General features: G+C 43.0%; 1 protein-coding gene across 1 annotated transcript in view; it reads left to right on the forward strand.

Annotated features, from left to right (window-relative positions):
• Window positions 1-22,716, forward strand: part of ADCY2 (adenylate cyclase 2) — a 314,510-nt gene that overhangs the window by 257,289 nt on the left and 34,505 nt on the right. Inside the window, exons 16-18 of the mRNA XM_008051507.1 lie at window positions 3,645-3,814; window positions 14,492-14,576; window positions 18,608-18,766. Of these exons, the coding sequence (XP_008049698.1) occupies window positions 3,645-3,814; window positions 14,492-14,576; window positions 18,608-18,766 (414 nt within the window). The remainder of the gene's footprint in view (window positions 1-3,644; window positions 3,815-14,491; window positions 14,577-18,607; window positions 18,767-22,716) is intronic.

Below are 22,716 nucleotides of genomic sequence, written 5' to 3' on the forward strand. Positions count from 1 at the left end.
TGATCATAAAAGATGTCAAAAAATTTAATGACATACAAATATGTTTCCATGATAAATTGTTAACTGAAAAGTTATTGTCTAAAAAATTCCAAAGAGCATGATCTTAACTCCCCACAATAACAACAATACCAATAATAAGTTGCAAAAACCATCTGGAAAGATATACACAAATTATTAACAGTGGCTAGAGTGAATGTTGAAGATTGTCAAAGACTCTGATGTGTATATGTATCCTTTGTATATTCTTAACATCAAATGTATCATTTCTGTAGGAGGGAAAAAAGAACACATCTTTTTAAAATATCACACAAAATTAACCATAAAGGATCTTAACCATGTAAGCTCTTTGTATCATAGCAGGCACATCATTTCATCCAAAAACTACCTTGTGAAGTAGATATCAGTGGAGTTCCCGTTTTTCAGGTGAGGAAACTGAGACCCAAAGGGACTTTAGTATATTACCCAAGATAACAGTGACTGTCACCTTAATGCAAAATGCAGGTTGATCTCAAAGGTCATATCAAACATGGTAAACATGACTAGTAACTATGGTACTTCAATTAGAACAGGAAAAGAGAGAAGAGACAATGTGCCATGATGAAACTCTTTGGTTTAGAGTAGTAAAATGACAGAATCAAGAAAGCTGTGACCAGGTGGACAGGCAGTTTCTGACTTCATCTCCCTAACACACAGAGGTGAAAGAGGGAAAGCAATTCCTTGGAGGCCAGACCTTATTTCTATGAGCTACACCCACATAACAGTGCCGCCAGCCCTCCTGATCAACTGGCACCTTCCCTGGTGAGCTGAACTGTGGAGCAGGGACAGCTGGTCTTCAGGGCTCTCAACCTGGCCTTCCTGCATTATTCTCCCTCTTCCATGCATCCATCTGTCTGCAGGTTCCCAGCCCACCTTTTAATGCCAGATCACCTATTGCCCAGCCTCCGAGCATTCTAGAAAAGCGGTTTAATAGAAAATGCACTAAAAGTCAACTTCCATTAGCCTATATATTTTAATAGATGTTCCTGAATGTGAAAACTTTTTAAAAACCTAAGAATGAGTTTTGAAATGTGAAATCTTGGGTATCCTTTTCTAGAAATGGACACATATTTCAAACGAGGGGTACTATGGGAACCTTTAAAATCCTACCCGAGACCCCACCCCCCCACACACAAAATCCACCCTTGATGCATATAACACACATTTCCGTGGTTTCTTATTCTGCCATCTCATTCAGCTAGGCTGAATGGTTTGATTACTTTCATTGTACAGTGGTTTTCAAGCATAATTTTAGCAACAGAACCCTTAAAAAAATGAAACCTTACAAAGAACCTTAATTTATAATAATAATAGTAGAATGTATATAGCTTCTCAGGAGCCAGGCACTGAACTCTTGTGTTATTTGATCTTTGCAAGAATCCTCTGAGGTGGATATTATCACCATTTGTACTTTGAGGACTTCTGGAAGGTACAAGACTGCCTAATTGTTATGATGAACTACTTTGGGGAATCCAGTCGGTCAGGAGCTCTGATTGGGACCATGTCCTTGCTGGTACGCAGGACAATTTCCTGGGTTTTAAGGAGAAATTTTTTCATGGTCGTGACAACTGACTCATGGGCTACCAGGTTATATAAATCAGTGCTGCTCAAATTCTTTATGAAGGCTCTATTTTCATTTTGTTTTGCTTTTTAAATTTCAAATCTGTCACAGACTAGTGCCTTTGGGAAATATAAGGGAGAATGACCCCCAATACTGAACTAAGACAAAAAAGACATATGAAATGTGAGGCCATATTTTATTATATTCAACAGAAACAAGAATACTCTGTCAAATTTCTACCAACCTTCCTTAAGGACGTTGGGGAGCTCCCTGGTCTACTGTGAGTAGCTTGTTCTAAGCAACATAGAGAAAGCAGTAATATACATTGTGTTTCTGAGTCCTCAGGTCTGCCCTGAGGTTAATACTTAGTAACTTATTGAAGGTGACAAGGCCAGAACTCATAGAAATAAGATCTGGCTTCCAAGGGCCTGCTTCCCCTCTCTCCCCTCTCTGTGTTAGAGGAGATGAAGTCAGAGGCTGCTATCCACACGGTCCCAGCTCTCTTGGTTCTATCATTTTACTCCCCTAGCCCCAACAGTCCCATTGTGGCACGTTGTCTCTTCTCCCTGTTCTCTGTTGCCAGTGGGAATGAGGGTCAGAATAGTAGAGAACTGACATCAGTTCATTCTGGCTGAAAAAATTAGACTTACAATGCTCAATATCCCTTAAAAATGCTGTCAGCCAAGTGCCATGCTCCCATGTAAAGGAATACTCGAACGTCCTGAGGAATGGCCCACTCGGAGTGTAATCCAGTAGGAGTTCCTTTCGAAGCTGAATTGCCAGGTTGCAGTCCTTACTGAGAAAGGATTTATATTAATTCCTACATAGGTGACTCCACTTACATAAATATGTCTCTTGCAAAGAGGAAGCCCAGTGTATGAGCTTGTTGTATGATCACAGCAAACTCATTTTCCCAAAGTTTCTTTCTTCCACACAAACAGGACAATTGAGTTAATATCAGTAGCCTTCCACATAGCTTACTGTAGATATCCTTAGCTGGGGAATCGAAGAAAAAGCTAGAATGAGAAAGATAAGCAGTTTATACATGGCTTATTCAGTGTGACGAAACTAAAATTGGGTAGCTTATGAACTGGGCTTTTTTTTAAAGACAAGATTTATCAAACACCAATCAGATCTCTGTTTTATTAAACTTCTTATATGTTACTGAATGCTGTCTCTGTTCGAGGAATGCTAAGATAGTAACACAACCCTTTGTTCACAAAAACCCCATCATATAGCAAATAAAGCCTTTATGAGAATGGCTCCTGCTTCTGTGTGTTGAGTCCCTCCCGGCCCGCAGCACCCTGGGCTCTGAACTTTACTCTTTATCTCTGTTCTTTGCGATGACCTACAAGAATGATGTTATTACCCTCATGTTGCGGTGTCATGAACACTGTGATACAGGCAAGTTGGGTCATTGGCCCCTAGTGACCGAATTAATGAGTGACAGAAACAGGATTGAATCCAAAGCCATCCAAAGCCTATCTCACCTGTGTCTGTCGTGATCAGGGGGTGAGGAAATGACTTAATTACATCCTTCTGTTTTCACATAGGCTTTCTGACACACAATTTCTTTTTTCATAAAGTATCTAGGCTTCCTTATGCTTTCAACAGAGTTTTCTGTAATGATTTATATCCTCTTAATAAATTAAAGAATGGAAAGACCAAAAAAGATTCCCCACATCATAACCTTTCCATAAACATGCAGGGGGTCATACTGTTTTCATTTTCAAGAAGTAAATGACATTTGCTTATAATGACGTGGTTTTTAAAAACTTTCATTTCTGAAAAGTGTTTGGTGGTATCCTTGCTTTTTAAAAATCCGTTGTGCTAGGCTGTTACAGAAAGCCATGGAATGAGGAATTCTTTTCTGAATGGAATGTGTTCAGGCATTTGCCATTGGATCAGAGTAGAAACAGACATCCATTTTCACAGCCAGTTTATACATTGACCAGATGAGCTTGGTGGTGGCCCCCAACTGTGGTTGTTCCAGCGCCTCTCAGAAGAGGTCTTTAAAGTATCTGCCTGTGGTCTTTCCCTGGTTCAGTATTTCATATACAGCTGCGTTCTGGGCCTGATCTCCTGTTCGGTGTTCCTGCGGGTGAACTATGAGCTGAAAATGCTGATCATGATGGCGGCCTTGGTGGGCTACAACACTATCCTGCTCCACACCCATGCCCACGTCCTGGGTGACTACAGCCGGGTCTTGTTTGACAGGTGAGCTGCTGCCTCTTCCTTCTCTTCACTTTAGGTCTTTCATGGGATGTGGATAGCATGAGCGTGTGTTGAGTAAATACAAATTAGCAACGCCTTTGCCATTGGTAAATCATTGAGAGAGAGTATCTTTGAAGTGATGGTTCAGAAAAGTGATGTGAATTTTTATTTTAGATGACACAAAATGTGTGTTGTCAAATACATTTTGAAGATATGAAGTTGTTGGGAGAGAGGGTTTGTGTCCTAATCTGTACTCTATTGATAAGGGTAATCTAGGGTTCTCATTCTCAGTACTATTGACATTTTAGACTAAATAATTATTTATTGGGTAGGGTGTGTCTTGTGCATGATACGGTGTTTAGTGACATCCCTGGCCTCTATCTGCTCAATACAAGTCACAGTGCCCTCACCCCAACTCATGACAATCAAGAGTGTCCCCGGAAATTGCCAATGTTGTCCTTGGGAGGGCAAAATGGCCCTCAGTTCAGAATAAAATATTGGGGGGGGGGAAGTGGCTATATTCACAAGTTACAGGAATACATTTCTTATTAGAGAGTTCCTAAAACATTATTGTAGGGAGGGGGAACTGTCAATTCTGGAAATTATTTGTTCTATTAAGAGCTTGACTTCCAAGAAAAAGTATGATTGTATTAACTCCCTCAACCTTAGACCAGATGCAGCAAGAATGATTCTATCAGGCACATTCATTCACTTTATGGAAGATTTCTTGTTATCAAGTTACATCCATAAGCTTGTCATCAATATTTTATTCCCTGCTTGAAAAAAAAAATTGTTTTAATCATTACGATGGTCTCCATTTCACATCTCAATAGCAAAACAACATTTTACAGCAAGTAGTAGGTTTATTTCTGGACCCACCAGGCTTCAGAGTTTTTTTGAAGTGCTTTGCATTTCCCCCCATGTTGTCTGTATCTTTCTTTTAACACAAAATGAATGCCTGAGATATTTGCATTGATTTTTTTGCTCCAGAAAGATGGTTTGTGTTGACAGTGCATAGCCACTTACTTCTCCATTGGAGATCCAGTGTCAGGAACAGCAGTCTTACACTGCGTGAATGTTTCTCACCAATAACACTTACAGAAACACAACTGCAGCCCGTTCTCTTCACCTAATTTAATTTTCATGATTCTCCACACCATGAAATCCTAATAATCTGTAATCAAGCTTAAGGCAGTGGAGTTGCAAAAATGTATAATTGTATTACGAAAATTTTATGATTCCTTAGCCAAGATGAGAATGAAATCAGAAGTTAATTTTCCAATAAATTCTCAAAGCTGCCAACCACACATGCTTTAATGTTTCTCTACCGCATCCAGAGAGCCTGTATCGTATTCCTAAATAAACGAAGCATTATTGATTTTCGCACACAGCTGATGGCGCCACTAAATTCCCCTTTATTAAATTTAAAGCGCCTGAATATGTTACACATCCGAAGCAAAAGGAGAAATCAGATTAGCAAGTTTCTGAGGTGGAGGGAATTGTTGCTGGGGATCTCAGTGCAGCACATTGAGAGGCACACAGTCTCTGAGTAGAGCCCCGCAGCAGGAGAGGAGTTATTAGGTTGAAGAAAAGGAGGTGTTACTTTTTATCGCTTTGATTTTATTCAAGGTCGTTGATGTTTGCTCTCTTGGTTTGTCTTTATAATGACCTCAGAGCTAGGGAGGACTGACAGGAAGCCTCTGCGACTCTTCTTCACTTCCAACAGGAAAGCCAGCATCCTCTAGGGGGGCAGGGGGGTATACCCGCACTTGCCCCCCTCTTCCTAATCATGATCAAAAGATTATGGCATTCAAAAAAAAATCAGTCCCTGCATAAGCTGGCACCATAATCTCAGAAGCATCCCTCTGCCAAAAGAAGAGTATTACTGACAAAATGGCAGAAGAGCATCTAATATCTCAAAATTATCAAATCTTCTAAACTCACCCCACATGAGAGACCCTTAAGAGCAAGAGTCTACAAATCGTCTCCCCTCCAACCAATTTCTCCAGCCTCAGAGTCTGTTTTAAACATCCCTGTGATTCATGCCTGAGACAAAACTGATGGATGTCAATGTTTTCTCTTTCCTGAGATTCAAGAGCATTTCCCTCATCAAATGGTTGATAAAGGGCTCCTCATCCTTTGCCTGGTTTATTGATGCTGACACAACACTTGCCAATATAAAAGTAGGATCAGAAAGAAAAAGAGAGAGGAAGGGAGGGAGGGAGGGAGGAAGGAAGGAATACTGGTATGGCCTTGAGAGTAAACACCTCTGAATCTCAAAATCAGAGGTGCCCTTCAAGGAGGGAGCTGGCCTGCACCATCCAGGCAACATCACCCTTTCTGCTTGAGCCAGTCTGTGTCATTGAAGTCACAGCATTTAGCCACAACCCCTTGGTGACCTGTTTCTGAGCACCCTGTTCTCACCCGCTTCTCATTCCCGGCTTCCTGGTTTCTGCTCGAAAGAGTCTTCTTTCTGTGAGCCAGGCTTGGCTGTGGCAAGATAGTGTCCTTGCTGCCCACTCAGGCCTCTTGACCTGTGTCCTCCTTGGTGTTGACCACTCCCAGGAGACCAGCCTCAAGTGTCTGGCTTTCACCACCTGGTGTACCCAAGACCTGAGCAGCTCCTCTGTCCTGTTCCACCCTGGAAAGATGGAAAGTGTCCACCATGGGTGAAGCAGACATGGACTCTATTGTCTGTCAGCCCCTTTTCTGTGATATTCGCATGTATGCGGAGGAGTTTGACACAATCTTGAATCAAGTGGAAGAGAAGGTCTGAACCAAGCACCCCTGTTGTATCAACAGTGTCAACAACTGTGCCTGGCTTGTAGCTCTCAATAACCACCTGCTGAATGAATGAATGAACAAAAGCAAGATGTATTCCTGAGCAATCAGAAGAACCTAACACTGACTTTATGTGACCCCGCACCTCTCCTGCCTCCAAGACAGAGTGAATCTCCGACTCATTCAGGGTGTGTCTTTTTCAGTCTCTGCATCTGTTTTTGGTGACACCTTTACATTTCAAAGGAAGGTTTCCAAGGAAGAGAGGGCACCTCTATGTAAAGGCAGTACTGCCATCTTCCTGTGTTGTTGCCCTATGTGGGGAAAATGTAGAACAAATGTCCCGCTCCCACTCTCCTGCCAATAACTGTCTTCCAAGTGGGAGGACAGCCTCTGGCCAAGATCATCTGTTACCGGATGAAATGCCCTTGAACATCTGCGAACTCAAGACAGTTTCCGAGGAAGCACATCTTTGTTACTTCTTCTTGTCACATAATGCTTGCTCCCTTTCTCTTGCCAGGAGTATGTAATCTCTCCCCACATCTATTGGGGTGTGGAAAACCTTATACTGACCAGCTACCATCAGTTCCCTCCCATAAGTAATAATAAACCCATGTCTTTATCAGTGTGTCGCTGGAGTGATTTCTTCGGAATAGGTGAACTTTACGCAAGTGCCTTATCTGATCTGGAGCTGCCATGATACACCCTGCACGTGACTTCACCGTGACCCCTATGGCAGGTTCAGAAGCAAATTTGACATTGATCATGAACAAGCCCACAAGATGGTACAAGCCAATGGAATTAACAGAAAATATAGAAGAAAAGCTTCAGGTCAATGAATAATTCAGAAAATGATATTAAATATATTTTTACAGAGTCATGAATGTGAAAGGCAGACTGTTCAGGAGAAAAGAAGAAAACTCGTAGGGAGCATGTACCATTAAAAATCCTCAGGAATGTTTGGAAGGTCCAGAGCAAGATGCTTAATTAATGCTTAACCTAATTCAGTGGTTTTCACAATAGTCCTCCCTACTGTCTTGTGAGTACAAGATGTTTTGTTGAATCGAACAATAACGGCTCCAGTTCCCATCCATGACACCATCTCCCAAAGCCCTTGGCCAGAGCTGCTGAGGACACCAGGTGCTCTTCAAGGTGAAGGTGATGATAATGATGGCTGATGTTGCTGGAAGCTGTTTTTGTGTGGAGGACTCTTCTTCTTCCCATGACAAAGGCTCGCTACTGAATCTGCGAGTTGTCCAATTTTTCTTTGAGTTTCCTTGCAGAACTGAAAAGTCTTCAGGGACGGGTGTAATTTTATGTGGACCCAGACATTATGTTCACTCACCTGAAGGCTAGAAATGTACCTTTAATTCTAGAGAGACATGGGGGATAGTGAGCTTGATCAGAAGTGCTAACCGACCAGGAGCCCTGCAGACTAACCAGCTCTTGCTGGAACTTTAGCCCAATAAAATAAATACTTTGTGGGCAGCACATAGATGAGGTCTTTAAACAACAATTATATCTAGTGCTTAGCATCACACAGGCGCTCTAGACGGTAGCTGGCAGGAATGCTTGTCCAGCTGCAATAGCAATGGAGGTGTTCAACATGGCATCCGTCATGGAGAGCTATGAACTAAGCACTTCACTGGGGAGTTTTTCTGCCTCCCTAGTATTTCCTGGTGTCTCATGAAAGTCCCAGTGGCTAGATTTTGAGAAAGTGTGAAGTATTTTGACAGTGTCCCTACTAGGTAACAGTTGATGTTGAATAAGGGAGAGACTTGAGGAAGAACTGGAGAAAGGAAGGAGAAGGAGAGAAATGTAGGCCTACCCCTGGGTTGAATCATATGTTTTCCCAAGCATCTGAAATTTCTTTAAATTGTAAATTAAAAATGGGTTTCAAGTTTGTATTCTAACCCATGCTATAGTCAAGTGAATATTGAAAAGATTTAAAATTGATTTCAAGTTTAATATCTCAGCTTCCCCTGTCACACCTGTTCCCCCCATCCTATGCCATCTTCAGAAAGCAAAGAACAGTACATATCTCTGTGTCTAACACCCACCAGCAGGGCAGCAGGAAACGAGGCTAACCCAGCTGCCCAACTTTAAAAATAAAGCGAATTGTCCTGGGGCTACTCAGAGTCTACCAAGCTCTCTTCCATTTTTGAAAAGCCACCATTAGCGATCTGCTTCTTTATATGACCTCAAAGAGAAAATGTCCTGTAGTTTGGCCTCACCTGAAAGAAGATAATCGATGTGTAAGCTTTTTGTTTTGTTTTGTTTGACTTTAGGGTGGGGAGAGGGATTTCACAGGGGCTGTACCCATCGACAATATAGAACACACAATACTTCTAACCACCAGCTCTTCTGTCTGTGATGCTGAACTCTGCACAGCTCCTCTGTGTTAGAGTGCACTGATGTAGCAGGTGCTGTCTCCTCAAAATCACTCTTCTCCATAAAATGGAACCATGACTACATTCATGAGGACGCATGAGTATCTCCATAGCAAAGGTCCAGCACTGACCTCCACCACACACACACTATTGTCATCTCTCCTGGCCTGCAGCTGTCTCCGGGGCCCCTTTCCAAGTATGAGTCTAGTTCTCATTGTGTTGGTCCATCACAGCATCAGAATGTTAGGCATTTGTGAACACCACTCTGAGCAAGCAGGGGGCTTTGTGCCATCCGTCCCTGGATGACATCAGGCCACCTTCTGTGGAGGTTTGCATAGGATTCTGTGGATTTGTGTCCAACCAGGGGAGAATAGAATGTCCAGAAACTCCTTAGGGGAGGCGAGCCATTCCCAAGTCAACATGGTTTGTCCATTCATTCATTTATTTTTGCAACAAACTTTTACTGAATACCCTTTACGTGGAATGTGGGAGGCCTGGCCAAGCTGTTTTGCTCACGCTTCTTCACCAACCAGCCATGGGCCAGGATGAAGCCACTGCCTTGATGACTTGGGTAGGAGAAGAGGGTCCAAGAAGAGAACCACAGGAACTGGTATGCCCCTTTCACTAAAATAGCCAGAGAGAGCATTATGCAAGTGCCGCTGTGTGTGTCTGAGCATGTTTCTACTGCATCTCAAGCCAGACTTTGATGAAGATTTACTGACAAGGCATGGGGCTGACTTTATTTTACCTTATGCATTTACTTTATGCATTTTAGCCTTGACATTTGTTTTCTAGGGTGTTATTTTTTTGTTTTGATTTTTTGTTTTTTGGGTTTTTTGAGTCAGAATCTCACTCTGTTGCCCAGGCTGGAGTACAATGGCATGATCATAGCTCACCGCAGCCTTGACTTCTTGGGCTCAGGTGATCTTTCTGCCTCGGCCTCCCTAGTAGCTGGGACAAAACACGTGCCACCATGCCCAGCTAATTTTTTGATTTTTTTGTAGAGATGAGGGGTCTTGCTATGTTGCTCAGACTGGTCTTGAACTCCTGGATTCAAGCAACCTTCCTGCCTCAGCCTCCCAAAGTGTTCGGATTAGGGGTGTGAGCCACTATACCTAGCCTTCTGGGGTATTTTGTTTGGTTTAACTCTGGAAGTCTGAATAGAATTCTGGTCCTGTAACAGAGGTCTCAAACCTGTGCTGAGTGAGGTTTGGTGAGCAGATTCGTCCCTATGATGTTAATCAAGTTGGACATGACATTAGCTTTATTCACTTGACATCAAAGACTCCTGGGAATTCAGGGGTTTTTTGTGGACAAAGCCAAGCATTTTCTTTTCTTTTTCCTTTTTTTTTTTTAAAGTCAGAGTCTCACTCTTGTCACCCAGACTGGAGTGCAGTAGCACGCTCACAGCCACCGCCGTCTCAACCTGTTGGACTCAGGCGATCCTTCTGCCTCACCCTTCCAAGTTGCTGGAACTATAGGAGCACACTATTACGCCCAGCTAATTTTTTGATTTATTGTAAAGACGAGTTCTCACCAAGTTACCTAGGCTGGTCTCAAACCCCTGAGCTCAGGCAATCCCCTCGCCTCAGCCTCCCAAAATACTGGTATGACAACCTTGAGCCACTGTGCCCAACTGCATTTTCTAACTTAATAGTGTAACCAGAGACAACCAAGAAAACTAAAATATACATTAGCTGAAGATCAGAAGGGCGGGAGGGCAGGAAGTGGTCATCATCTTCTTATTGGCCTTGTTTTTATGAGTCATAGACCTCTCGCATCAGGATCCCAGACCAGAATAATTTTTATCCCAATTAATGACCTGACAAAGTCTGATTTTACCTCAACTGGTCTATGTTAACAACATAACAGAAACTAGGTTTCTTTGGATGCTTTTCTTTAAAAAAAAAAAATTCGCCTAGAAAAATATAAACTTTTTGCAAGCAAGATAATGTTTGTGTCCACATGACTAGATGGCTTTTCTTTCCTGAAAGTATTGAAAATGTCCTTTTTTTTTTTAACCTCACCTGAACTGTTTGCCTTCAGGTTAGAGGCTGGTTCATCAAATAATTCGTCCAGTGTGGCAGGTTACTCTGATCTTTTGTACTCCCAAAACTTGAGGGTCAGAATCATTTCTCCACTAACAGCCTCCGTGGAGAGCTGACTGCAAATTAGTGTGTGGCTACAGGCATGTTTCAGTGTCTGAGTCCTCAGAGTCTAATTTTAAATTTGAAAAATGTGGCCGGGCTCGGTGGTTCAGCCTGTAATCCCGCGCCTTGGGAGGCTGAGGTGATTGGATTGCCTGAACCCGCGGGTTCGAGGCCCGCCTGGGCAACTTGGCAAGACCTCATCTCTACAATAAATCAAAAATCATCTGGGCGTGGTAGCGCTCGCCTGTAATTCCAGCTACTCTGAAGGCTGAGGCAGAAGGATCGCCGGAGCCCAGCAGGTCGAGGCTGCAGTGGCCGGGAGCGGCCACTGCACTCCAGTCTGGGCGACAGAGTGAGACTCCAACTGAAAAAAAAAAAAAATTTTTTTAAATGTATATTCAGTCACATTTTGGCTGCCATTGTCATTTTATTGAAAATCATAGAGTTAGAAACATTCTCAGTTATGTTAGCTGTGTCTTCCCCATATTGTAACTCAGTGATGGCGCAACCCTAGCACACAGGAGTACAAAGTGGATTTCATCCTTGAAACATGAAGGATAGAGAGCATGCTCACACCCAACTCAAGCTGTCATTTTGTACAAATGGCTAGCCCTATTGATGGAAAGATATGATGTTTTAATCCTCAGTTTTCTCAAAATGTGGCCTTCCTTGGAAATAGAGTCATTGCAGATGAAATTAATTAGGATGAGGTCAGGCTGAAGTAGAGTGGGCCTCTAACCCAATATGAGCATTGCCTTTATAAGAAGGTGATCAGGGACCAGGCTCACCCCTGTAATCCCAGCACTTTGGGAGGCCGAGGTAGGAGGATCACATGAGGCTGGGAGTTTGAGACTGCAGTGAGCTCTGATTACACCACTACATCCAGCCTGACTGACATAGAAGGACCCTGTCTCCATCATACTAAGCGAACTATCACAGAAACAAAGAACTGAATACCGCACATTCTCACTCATGTACGGGCTGTGAATACCAGTCACACTAGCACAAGGGTAGGATTGGCAGTTGTAGGACGTGCGGAAGGGTAAAGGAGGGGGAACAGTGAGGGAGGGAGACATATGCAACACAGTGGACACCTGGACCACTACCGGGGGAGTGAGGGCCAGCTAGAAGTTCAAACTTCACTGCATGCAACCTACTTATGTAGTTAGTCCTCACTTGTACCCCAGATCTCTAAAATTAAAAAGAAAGAATGTATTCAAGACCTTGTCTCTACAAAAAAAAAGTTTTTAAAATTAACCAGGCATGGTGGCACAGGCCTGTCGTTCTAGCTACTTGGAAGACTGACATGGGATGATCGCTTCAGTCCAGGAGTTCAAGACTGCAGTGAGCAATGACGGAGTCACTACACTCAAGCCTGGGTGCAGAGCAAAACTCTGTCTCTAAAATAAATAAATAAATAAACAAACCAATAAATAAATAATTTTAAAAAGAAGACAGCCATATAAAGGGACAAACACACAGGGAAAGTGCCACGTATCGATAAAGGCAGGGATCGGAATTCCATGGTGACCAGCCAAGGAAAGTCAAAGATTGCCAGCAAGCCACTCGAAGGTAGACCGAGACAAGGAAGAATTCCTTCGATGAGTGTGACCCTGCGAACACCTTGATTTCAGACTTTTGGCCTCCAGAACTAGGAGACAATACTTTTCTGTTGTTTTAAGCCACTCACCTTGTGGTATCTGGTTCCAGCAGCCCCAGGAAATGAATTGGACCAACACCATGACTACACTCTGCCAGGAAGATGTCCTGGGGATTTTATTCCATTGCTTCCCATACTCCCACACCATACTCCTCTTCTTTCCCGTCGCTCCGACACACACAGAGAGGGCAAGCTAACCCAGGGATGGATAGATGGATGGAGAAATTAGTCACTCACACTACAGGAGCCCGAACACCATTTTTCCGCCAGTGGCCACGGGGTAGAAAGAGAAGGCCTGTCGCAGGAGCTGGCAGGGTTTTTCTGCTGACTAAATGAAAGAAGTTTTTGAGAAACCTAAGTGAAATTCAAGAAAGCCAGATGGAGTTCTCCCTAATTGACAGAGAATTTGAGAAGAGAAAAAGGCATCCGTGTATTGATACATCAGTCTGCTTTATCGGCTGTGTGTGCCTCGTGATTCTGAGATCCATTTAGGGCTATACCTTCAGATCCAGTCCCCGGGCCTGCGGGGAGAGCCTCCCCTTGTCTTGCTTCCTGTAAGTCCCCCTCCACCCACCACTATTCCTCAGTAAGACTCAAGATGTGGGAGGCAGTGGAGAGGGTGTTTCCACTCAAGGTTCAATGCATGAATGAGGTGTCCCCCCAAAAAGATTTCTCCCAATAGACTGCCTGGGCACATTTTCTGTGCGATTAACTTGCAGGGGTAATGAGTGGAAGACAGGGATGTCATAGACGCTTTCTCTGGCCCCTTGGAATTGTAAAGGGATGAGATCTTCATGAAACAATGTGGAAATTAAAAACTCAGCCTGCAACTGCCTCTTCAAGTGTTGGCTGTGCTGCACGACTTTTACAATATAGTGTCAGTGGAGTCAGCAAGGAAAAAGATGAATTTGAAATTCACTGACGTCAGGATGGTTCTTAAACATCTGTACCTTCAGTCAGTTTATAATTAACTTTTATTTTTCGGGTCGTAATTACAGTTGTACATGGGAAATGGTGATTTCTCAGCCGTTGGAAGATAGTGTTAGTAATCACTGCCCAGAATGTTGTAGTGAGGTGAAGAGTCCACCCAGCACAGTGAGAAACTGGGCAGGGATGCATTACTGATGTCTTCCTGGACCTGAGGGGAGAATGCAGGCAGAGAATTTCTGTCTGTTGTGTCTTTGTGATACAAAACCCTATGAAAGGCTAAGATCAGGTGCCTGCTTGAAAGTTTTACAAAACTTTATAATTCATAGGTGAGAGTGGCTTGTAGAAATTAAGTTCCCTACTTTACTTTTATACCTTGCTTGATTGTTCATTTCAGGCACATTGTCTCTTTCTGAGAGTAATAACGAAAACATTGAAGGAACCATATATCCGATTATCCATATTGATTCCAGAAGCATGAAGAAAATGTTGTTAATATTCTTCTATGCTTTCTTTTTACATTTACTACAAGGCAAATATATATTTGATATAAAGTAAGAAGTCTGTTTTACCAAGATTTAAAAATGGGAATTTTGGTTTTGTTTTAATGCAATGGGGGTTTGAAGAGAGATTTGAAACACACACGTGTGTTTGGCTGGTATACAATATATACAGGCACTAGAGATTCTGACATTTGTTGATACTTAAATTCTAAGTCCTATATACATGTTGTTTTGTTGTGTTGCTGTATGTCTATTTTGTTTTGTTTTAATAGACCAGGCATTTGGAAAGACCTAAAGACCATGGGCTCTGTGTCTCTCTCTATTTTCTTCATCACACTGCTTGTTCTGGGTAGACAGGTAAGAAGTCTGAGGTTTTTTTTTGTTAATAACTTCTCTAAAGTGCTTCATTAATAATGCTTTGCTGTGTATTGTAGTTAACTTTCATGCAAACAAATGTTTAAGAATCAGAACCAGCTTATTACTTAAAAGAAAAGTAGATAGCACAAGGTGTGGGTGCTTATAGACAAAAGCAAAAAAAAAAGGGGATCTCATTTTTTCTACAAAAGGCAAGCTTTGTGAATGGCAGAGATGTGAATCAATGTCCTGTTAAATCTCAAAATAAACTTTGCAGATGTTGTAAATGCACAAATGTACTCCCCCAATAGCTGACGCTATTTGAAACTGTATCTCCCCTTGACTGGGGTTATCATTTGCATTTCAGAATGGATGGTAATGCTTCTTTTCCTTTGAAGTGGGTCTGAATATCTTTGCTGTCACTTGCAATCATTCTTGAAAATAGGGTCCTCTGTTAAAAAGTTTTATTTTGTGATACAAATAAAACTGTTTCTCTGTCCTTGGGCTCTCCACCTCTTCTGATCTTCTAGTAGAGGCTATGGGTGTAGGATTTTTAAGGACAATTATTCTTTCTCTGCCTAAGCACAAGGACAATTGCCCAAAGGCTACAAGACTCAGCAGAAACCGACTCCACTACAACCAAAGTCTATTTAAAGATGCATGATAGGAGGCCAGGTGCAGGGGCTTATGCCTATATTATTCCAGCACTTTGGCAGGCCGAGGAAGGGGGATCTCTTGAGCCCAGAAGTTCAAGATGATCCTGGGCAACATAGTGAGACTCCATCGCTCAAAAAATAAAAAAAGTTAGGTGGACAAAGTGCTGCATGTCTGTAGTCCCAGCCACTAAGGAGGCTAGGGTAAGAGGATGTCTTTAGCCCAGGAGTTTGAGGCTTAGTGAGCCGTGATCATGCCACTGTACTCCAGCCTGTGCAGGAGAGTGAGACACTGTCTCTAAAGAAGAAAAAAAAAATCTATGATGGATCGTGTGAAACAAAGAAGTGACTTATGTATTTACAAGTAACCCATGAAGATGCAATACTGATTAAAACACATGCACATTGTTAAACAGTTAAAGTGGCAAGTATTTGAGAGGCATACTGCAGACTTGTGACTACTCCCCACTAGCAAGCTGTTAATAATTGCACAGTCGGGCTGAGTTCTGGGACACTGGCCTCCTCTATCTTCCCAAGCAGTGTGGCTGCACCCTCTCTAGGAGCTCACAGTTCAGCCCTCACCAGTGTTCTAGAGCTGAGCCCCCATCCCGCTGCAAAGATCATGGGTCCTTTCCTTCCCACTCCACCTCTGCCACCCTCCCCGACCTCCTGGCATTTTCCCTGTTCTGTGTTCTTTTGGTATGCAGTTTTCACAACCTGCACTCTGTCCTGCTCTTTTTTCCTGGTTTCTCCTGCAACCTGTCTTTTTCTGTCACCACTGACCAGGTTTCCATGCCCACTCACACCCCTTCTTGGAAACCCTATAACCAAGGTGTGGGAGAATTGGGCTTCCTTGCGTGATGTCACCTTCCTTGCATGATGTCATCGTGTCTCAGGCAACTACTCAGCCATCTCCTCTGTAGGATTGCCTATTTTCTCATTTTTATTTATTTATTTTGGATTGGGGCCTCACTCTGTCTCCCAGACTGGAGTGCAGTGGCAGGATCATGGCTCATCTGTCTGCCTCAGCCTCCCGAGTAGCTGGGACTATAGGTGCACACCACCACACCTGACTAATTTTTTGATTTCTTTGTAAAGACACGGTTCTGCTATGTTATCTAGGCTGGTTTTGAACTTCTGAGCTCAACAGTCCTCTCACCTTGGGCTCCCAAAGTGCTGGGATTACAGGTGTGAGCCACCACACCCAGCCCTATTTCTCCAATTTGTACTGGGATGTTTGTCCTGGGGTTTCTTCTGCAAGATTTGTCACTCAGATTGCTTTGTAAGAAATTGTAAGAAGCTAGTATCAAATTGAATTGTCCCAGCTTCTTTTTTTTTTTTTTTTTTGGTCACTGAGATGATAAACATTTCTCACCACTACATACTTAGGGTTGAGTTTAGTGACTGACAATTGATTAGTTACTCTCTAATTGATTTAAAATAGATGATCAAAAGTGTTCCATATTATTATTGAGAATTAAGTTTGCACAATTTGGTTGATACCAGTCTTATAGAGAGTCATTCCTTTTTTGTCATTATGAAACAAGTAATATTTGCATCTAGAGGCCTAGAACAATTGTTGTCCCCCGAAAAAGTTATCATTCTTCATAATCATTCTTTAACAACTAGTGATCACCGAGTATTTTTCTTTTTTTGAGGGGCCCTTCATATGAGTTTCTAATGTGGTAGTTAACTTATACATAAAAAAGAGAATTATAATTATATTGCATTGCTTAGAAAAGTTATAGATGATGGACAGATGGAAGATAAATAGATAGATAGAGGCATGTTTGGCCAAATGTGACCTTCAGCACAGTGTAGCTGGTTCCACAGTACTCTGAGTCCTTCTAGTAGGAGTCTTACAGAAAGCTTCCGTTTTATACAACAAACACTCTGAACACCTGAGCAACTTCTTAGCATGGCTTATGGAAACCTTCCAGACTTACATGAGCTTGATTTGCAGCCTTAACTGGTTCCTTGGAGGTGATTTCCTCTCACGCTTTACTTTTGTCTAATTTTGAGTGCACACCTGTGTCTTCTCAATTCCCCACCGCTGATTCCTTCCATCATTTTAATTTCCAACCAACCACTCCACTGGTTCATCCCCCACCTACCCACCAAAAAATTTAAATTAAAAAAAATGTATTCTCTAAGTCAGAGGGCTTTTCTAGTAAGTGCATAACACAATTTCTATACATCCAGGATGTGGAAAATTTGACATTATGGCTAAACTTTAAGTATAAGCAAACCTTAAAAATATATTTTGTGTAGTCTTTTTTTAAAAGTGCCTCACTCTGTGAGGTAAAAATAATTACCAGACCAGAGGAGGAGGAGAAATATTTTTGAATGTGTCACATAATTTGAAAAAAATATAATTGATGAATGATCACTGCTTCCTCTAGTTTCAAAATGTGAATTCCTTAGATTTCCATTTGTGCATGAAAGGCCATTTGTGTGCATATATGCGTGTGTGTATTTTATTTTAGTTTTACTTGCATTAGAATAATTAATCAAGCTGAAAACCAACAGCAAGGCTGCAGTTACCTCTTCTTTGCATTTATTTGCCGATAAGTTGCTATCTGTATGAAATACGCCCTTCCTACTAAGCCCTGCTGCCTTAGAAGAGTTTATTCAAGACTATTTCATTATATTAAATTATTTACTTTATTGGAGGCACAAAATTATACCAAGACCAAAAAGACCCTTTGTCAGTAGCTGGACCTCTCAATTTCTACAATGCTAATAATAACTGGTTTTTAAATACATTATATCTTAATATATCATAAAGCAGGAACACATGTTTTTTCTAATAGGCACTATCTTAATTAAGTGAAATCAAAATAAGCTTTTCCTTAACTATAACGAATGACATACTTTCAGTCCAATAGTAATCCCAAATGAAAAAAGAAATCCATATTTTACAATGGTTATTTGATTACCTATTTTGTGGTAGGGAAAAGGTAATCTTCAAATACTAAAGGCCAGCTGTCACACACACGAGCACTGCTGCTCAAGCAATATACTCTCTCTACGGGTGTATTTTTCATTTTTCATTATTTATATTCTACGATGTCCCTTTTCAAACATTAAGCCAAGCCATCTTTTATTAGCATCACTTTGCAAGAAGCATTAGTGGCAACTTGACCTTTCAGCCTCCAATGAGGCTGGTTCTTTCCTCTACTTCCTTTTGTGCAAATTCATGTCAGAGACTGACTAACAGACATTTTGAGGGAACAGAGGGCTTGGTAGGGAGGGCGGCAATCTGTCTGGGGGTTCTTTTTTTGGTTTCGTTTTGTTCTTTATATTTTCTCTTTAAAACCTCCACTCTCTGGCAGGACAAGATGCCTATTGTTTCTTTACCTCTGTGTCCTCTTGTAACAGAATGAATATTACTGTAGGTTAGACTTCTTATGGAAGAACAAGTTCAAAAAAGAGCGGGAGGAGATAGAGACCATGGAAAACTTGAACCGCGTGTTGCTGGAGAACGTGCTTCCCGCCCACGTGGCCGAGCACTTCCTGGCCAGGAGCCTGAAGAATGAGGTCAGACCAGGCGGGGCTGGCGGCTGGGGGCTGGGGGCTGGGGCCACACGACGCCATGAGGACCTTGGGGAAGGCTGACAGCTTCAGCCGTGATAGATGTGGTGGCACTTCACACATCTGAGTATTCAAAATGCCAAGACGGGCTTGAACTCATTAGTTCTCAAGAGGCTATTGATTGGTGGTAGAGACATCAATTGGTAAATTGGAACCATCTCCAAAAGTCTGAGTATGGAGTTGATCCATTAGGGAAGATTTCTTCCCCAATCATGTAAAGTTCTAAATGTCCATTAAGTAGCACTGGGGTGCCAAACAGGCCCCCAAAGTGACCACTTCCTCACTCTCTCTCCAGTGTAGGAAGATGCCTCCCTCTCCAAAATGTGGTAGAGGCCCCAATGAAGAGGCAAGGTTAAACCACACTTCCCACATGCCCACTGTTCCACTGCTCTGAGGTCCCCTGAGACCCTTTCACGGGTTTTAGAATTTCAAAGATTTGAGATTCGCTGTGAGTTTGCCAGGATTTAAGAGTTATCTACACAAGAGCAGACCAAAGACTTGAGACCATCCAAGTGAATGCATGGAAATGGGAATTTCACAGAATATTTAGAAGAATGGATAATTAGCTAGAATACAATGTCGTTTAAATGTTGAAATGACTTTTGAAATGAAATGTCTTGAATGTTGCTGAATTGCAAGAGAATGCTGGTATCTCTACAGTTGGACGAATATAAGAAACACGCATCTGAACACACACCCTGTACAGGCATGTGCTCAGTACGGTGGAGCTTTGGAGGCATCTGTGGTGTGATCCCTGTTCTTGGGAATTTTCACTGAGGCTTGAGCGTGGATGGGGGAAGGAAGCAGAGGGTGAGCTGTGGAAGGATGAACTCGTTCACAGATAAACTTAACCCTGGTGATACTAGAGTTCCTCATGTGAGACGGCTTGGAACAGTATTTCTGTAGCATATTTAAAGTTGGAATTAAGAATAAAGTGCCAGGTGGCAGATGAAGTGGTGGACATTGTCACAGTTGTCTTCCTGGAAGTGCATGGGGCACCGTTCTCTTTCCAGGGTCTCACAGCTGGTCTGATTGACAACAGGACTCACTCTCCTAGCTCTTCTCCTGGTGTTTTCTGTGCTGCTCAGTTGTGGGCACCTCTTCAGGGTTCCATGAAATGCCTGCCTCACCTGGAGGATATGCAGTGTGACAGCACTGTGCAAATGTCCCATGTTCTATGTCATGCAGCTGCAAAGCAAAGACCATTCTTTTCCTTTTACAGATGTGAAGGAGAAGTAGGGGATTCGACATCCTATTTTCCTTTTTCTTTTTTTTTTTTTTGAGTTGGAGTCTCACTCCGTTGCCCAGGCTGGAGTGCCATGGCATATTCACAGCCACCCCAGCATTGACTTGCTGGGCTTTGGCGAGTCTTCTGTTTCAGCCTTCCAAATAGCTGGAATTACAGGTACATGCTACCATACTCAGCTATTTTTTTGATTTCTTGTAGAAATGAGGTCTCACCATGTTGTCCAGGCTGGTCTCAGACCCACGGGTTCAGGCAATACTCTCACCTTGGCCTCCCAAAGTGTTGGGTTTACAGGCTTGAGCCACCACACCTGGCCTAACACCCTATTTTCTTATAAATCACAGGTCATGGAGTCACTACATCTATTAAGGAACCATCTGTTCCTGTTAGCAGGAGACTTTTCATGTTTATGTGTCTAGCTGTTGATTTAGTATTTATTTATTTATTTATTTTGAGTTGAAGTCTCACTCTGTCGCCCAGACTAGAGTGCAGTGGCCACTTCCAGCCACCGCAGCCTCAACCTGCTGGGCTCTGGCGATCCTTCCTCCTCAGCCTTCCGAGTAGCCGGAATTGCAGGCATGCACTACCACACCCAGTTGATTTTTTTGATTTATTGTAGAGATGAGGTCTCGCTGCCCAGGCAGGTCTCGAACTCATGGGCTCAGGCAATCCACTCACCTCAGCCTCCCAAAGGCACGGGAGATTTAGTATTTAAATTTGGGGTGTTCCCTATGTTGCTCCTACCCTGTGGTTGAGCTGGCATTGACCCTGGATACGGGGATAGACCGGACAAAGGTGGCCTCACCCTTCTCGAACCTCCTGGGGACAGGATCCTGTTATGACCCTAACACTGGGAGTGTAAGTATGAGAGTCTAGAAAAGCTGCCATGAGAAAGTGGCTTCTGAATCTGAATCTGAAAAGAAAGTGCTGGAAACTAGTTGGGAGATGGGGGCCAGGGAGGAAGAGGATCAGGGAGAGAACATTCCAGGCTCCAGGGACTACTTTTCCCAAGCACCAGGAAAGTACCTAGTTCAAGACCTGAGAAGAACCCACTGGGGCAGGTGGGAGAAGGGCAAAGGGAGATGGATTTGGGGTGAGCTGACAGGAATGACTTCCTGGATGTGAGCTCAGAGTAAAACCCCTGAATCTCGGGAGCTTTATGAAGCTCTGAGGTGGCCACAGAAAATTCTCTGGCCGCACAGCCTTGCAACCCCTTCCTGGTCCCTCCTGACAGCCTCCCTGGGTCGGACCGCCAGGAATAACAGGTTCTCTCTAATCTTTCCTGTTTGCTTGGCTTATTCTAAGAAAGCATCAGAACACCGTTGCCCTTTTGGAAATAAGAAGGAAAAGCAGGGTAAGGAGAATATAACCCAGCACTACACAGCATGGCCTCGAATCTTAGTCCCAGTATTGTCAATTCCTGTGAACTTGAGCCAGTTACTTCCAGGGTCGGAGCCTCGGCCTCCATCCATAAAAGGAGAAGAATGGTCTCTTGCTTTGTAGCTGCATGACATAGAGAACGGGACATTTGCACAGTGCCATCACACTACATATCCTCCAGGTGAGTTGGGCATTTCTTGGAAACTTGAAGAGGGGCCCACATCCATGCAGGTAGGACACATGTGACAGGAAAGACAGCACCAAAGTGCAGATGTCACCAGCTTGAGGAGACTCCTTCACTTCCTAAGACACCTGACTGTGGGCCAGGGCTGAGACCTTCATGTCACTGCATAACCTGGGTGGGTGGGGGTGAAATTTCCCTCCAAAGGAGCATTGCTGTTTTAAGTTATGCTACAAGGCTGTGTGTATACACACACACACACACACACACACACACACACACACACACATATATACTGTAACCGAACCAGCATGGTACTGGTATAAAAATAGACCCACAGACCAATAGAACAGAACAGGGATCCCAGAAATATAGCCACATGTCTACAGCCAACTGATCTTTGACAAAGTTAACATAAGCATACATTGGGGTAAGAACACCCTTTTCAATAAGTAATGCTGGGGAAATTGGCTAGCCCTATGCAGAAGGATAAAACTGGACCCCATCTCCCACCGTGTTCCAAAGTCTACTCAAGATCTCTTAAAGACCTATAATAATACTAAAAGGAAACCTAGGGAAAATAATTGTGCATATAGGTTTAGGAAAAAAAAAGAGAGAGAGAGAGAGAAAGATTAAGACTTCAAAAGCACAAGCAACAAAAATAGGCAAATAAGTGTTAAAAATACACATAAGCATCTTCGGTAGCTTGCAGCCCCCCAGATGGCTCCGTGGGCATGGTGGGACAGGTGACTGGCCTTGCAGGAGCTGGAGCAGGAAGTCAGGACCCTGGCTGAACCCTGGCTATATCACTGGCTCACTGCATGGGCAGTTTGAGAACTTTTCAAGAACACAGTTGAAATCAGCACATTTAGATGAAACTAGCTCTGTGCTCTGTTTCCCTGTGTGTCACATAAGGAAGGTGAACTCCTTGGGGATCTTACCATGGCTACTGCACGCCTGTGTGGACATAGGAGCCTGTCTTTAAGTACTGAAACAATTTCCCCTGTAGATGATCAGTGCCTGTGCACCGAGCTTCCAGCTCTTTCCTTCATTCGGGAAGCACGGGATCCCTCAGTGTACACCAGACCG

Source organism: Carlito syrichta, unplaced genomic scaffold (assembly GCF_000164805.1).
Source record: "Carlito syrichta isolate Samal-C Ts95f unplaced genomic scaffold, Tarsius_syrichta-2.0.1 Scaffold180901, whole genome shotgun sequence".
NCBI classification, from domain to species: domain Eukaryota; kingdom Metazoa; phylum Chordata; class Mammalia; order Primates; family Tarsiidae; genus Carlito; species Carlito syrichta.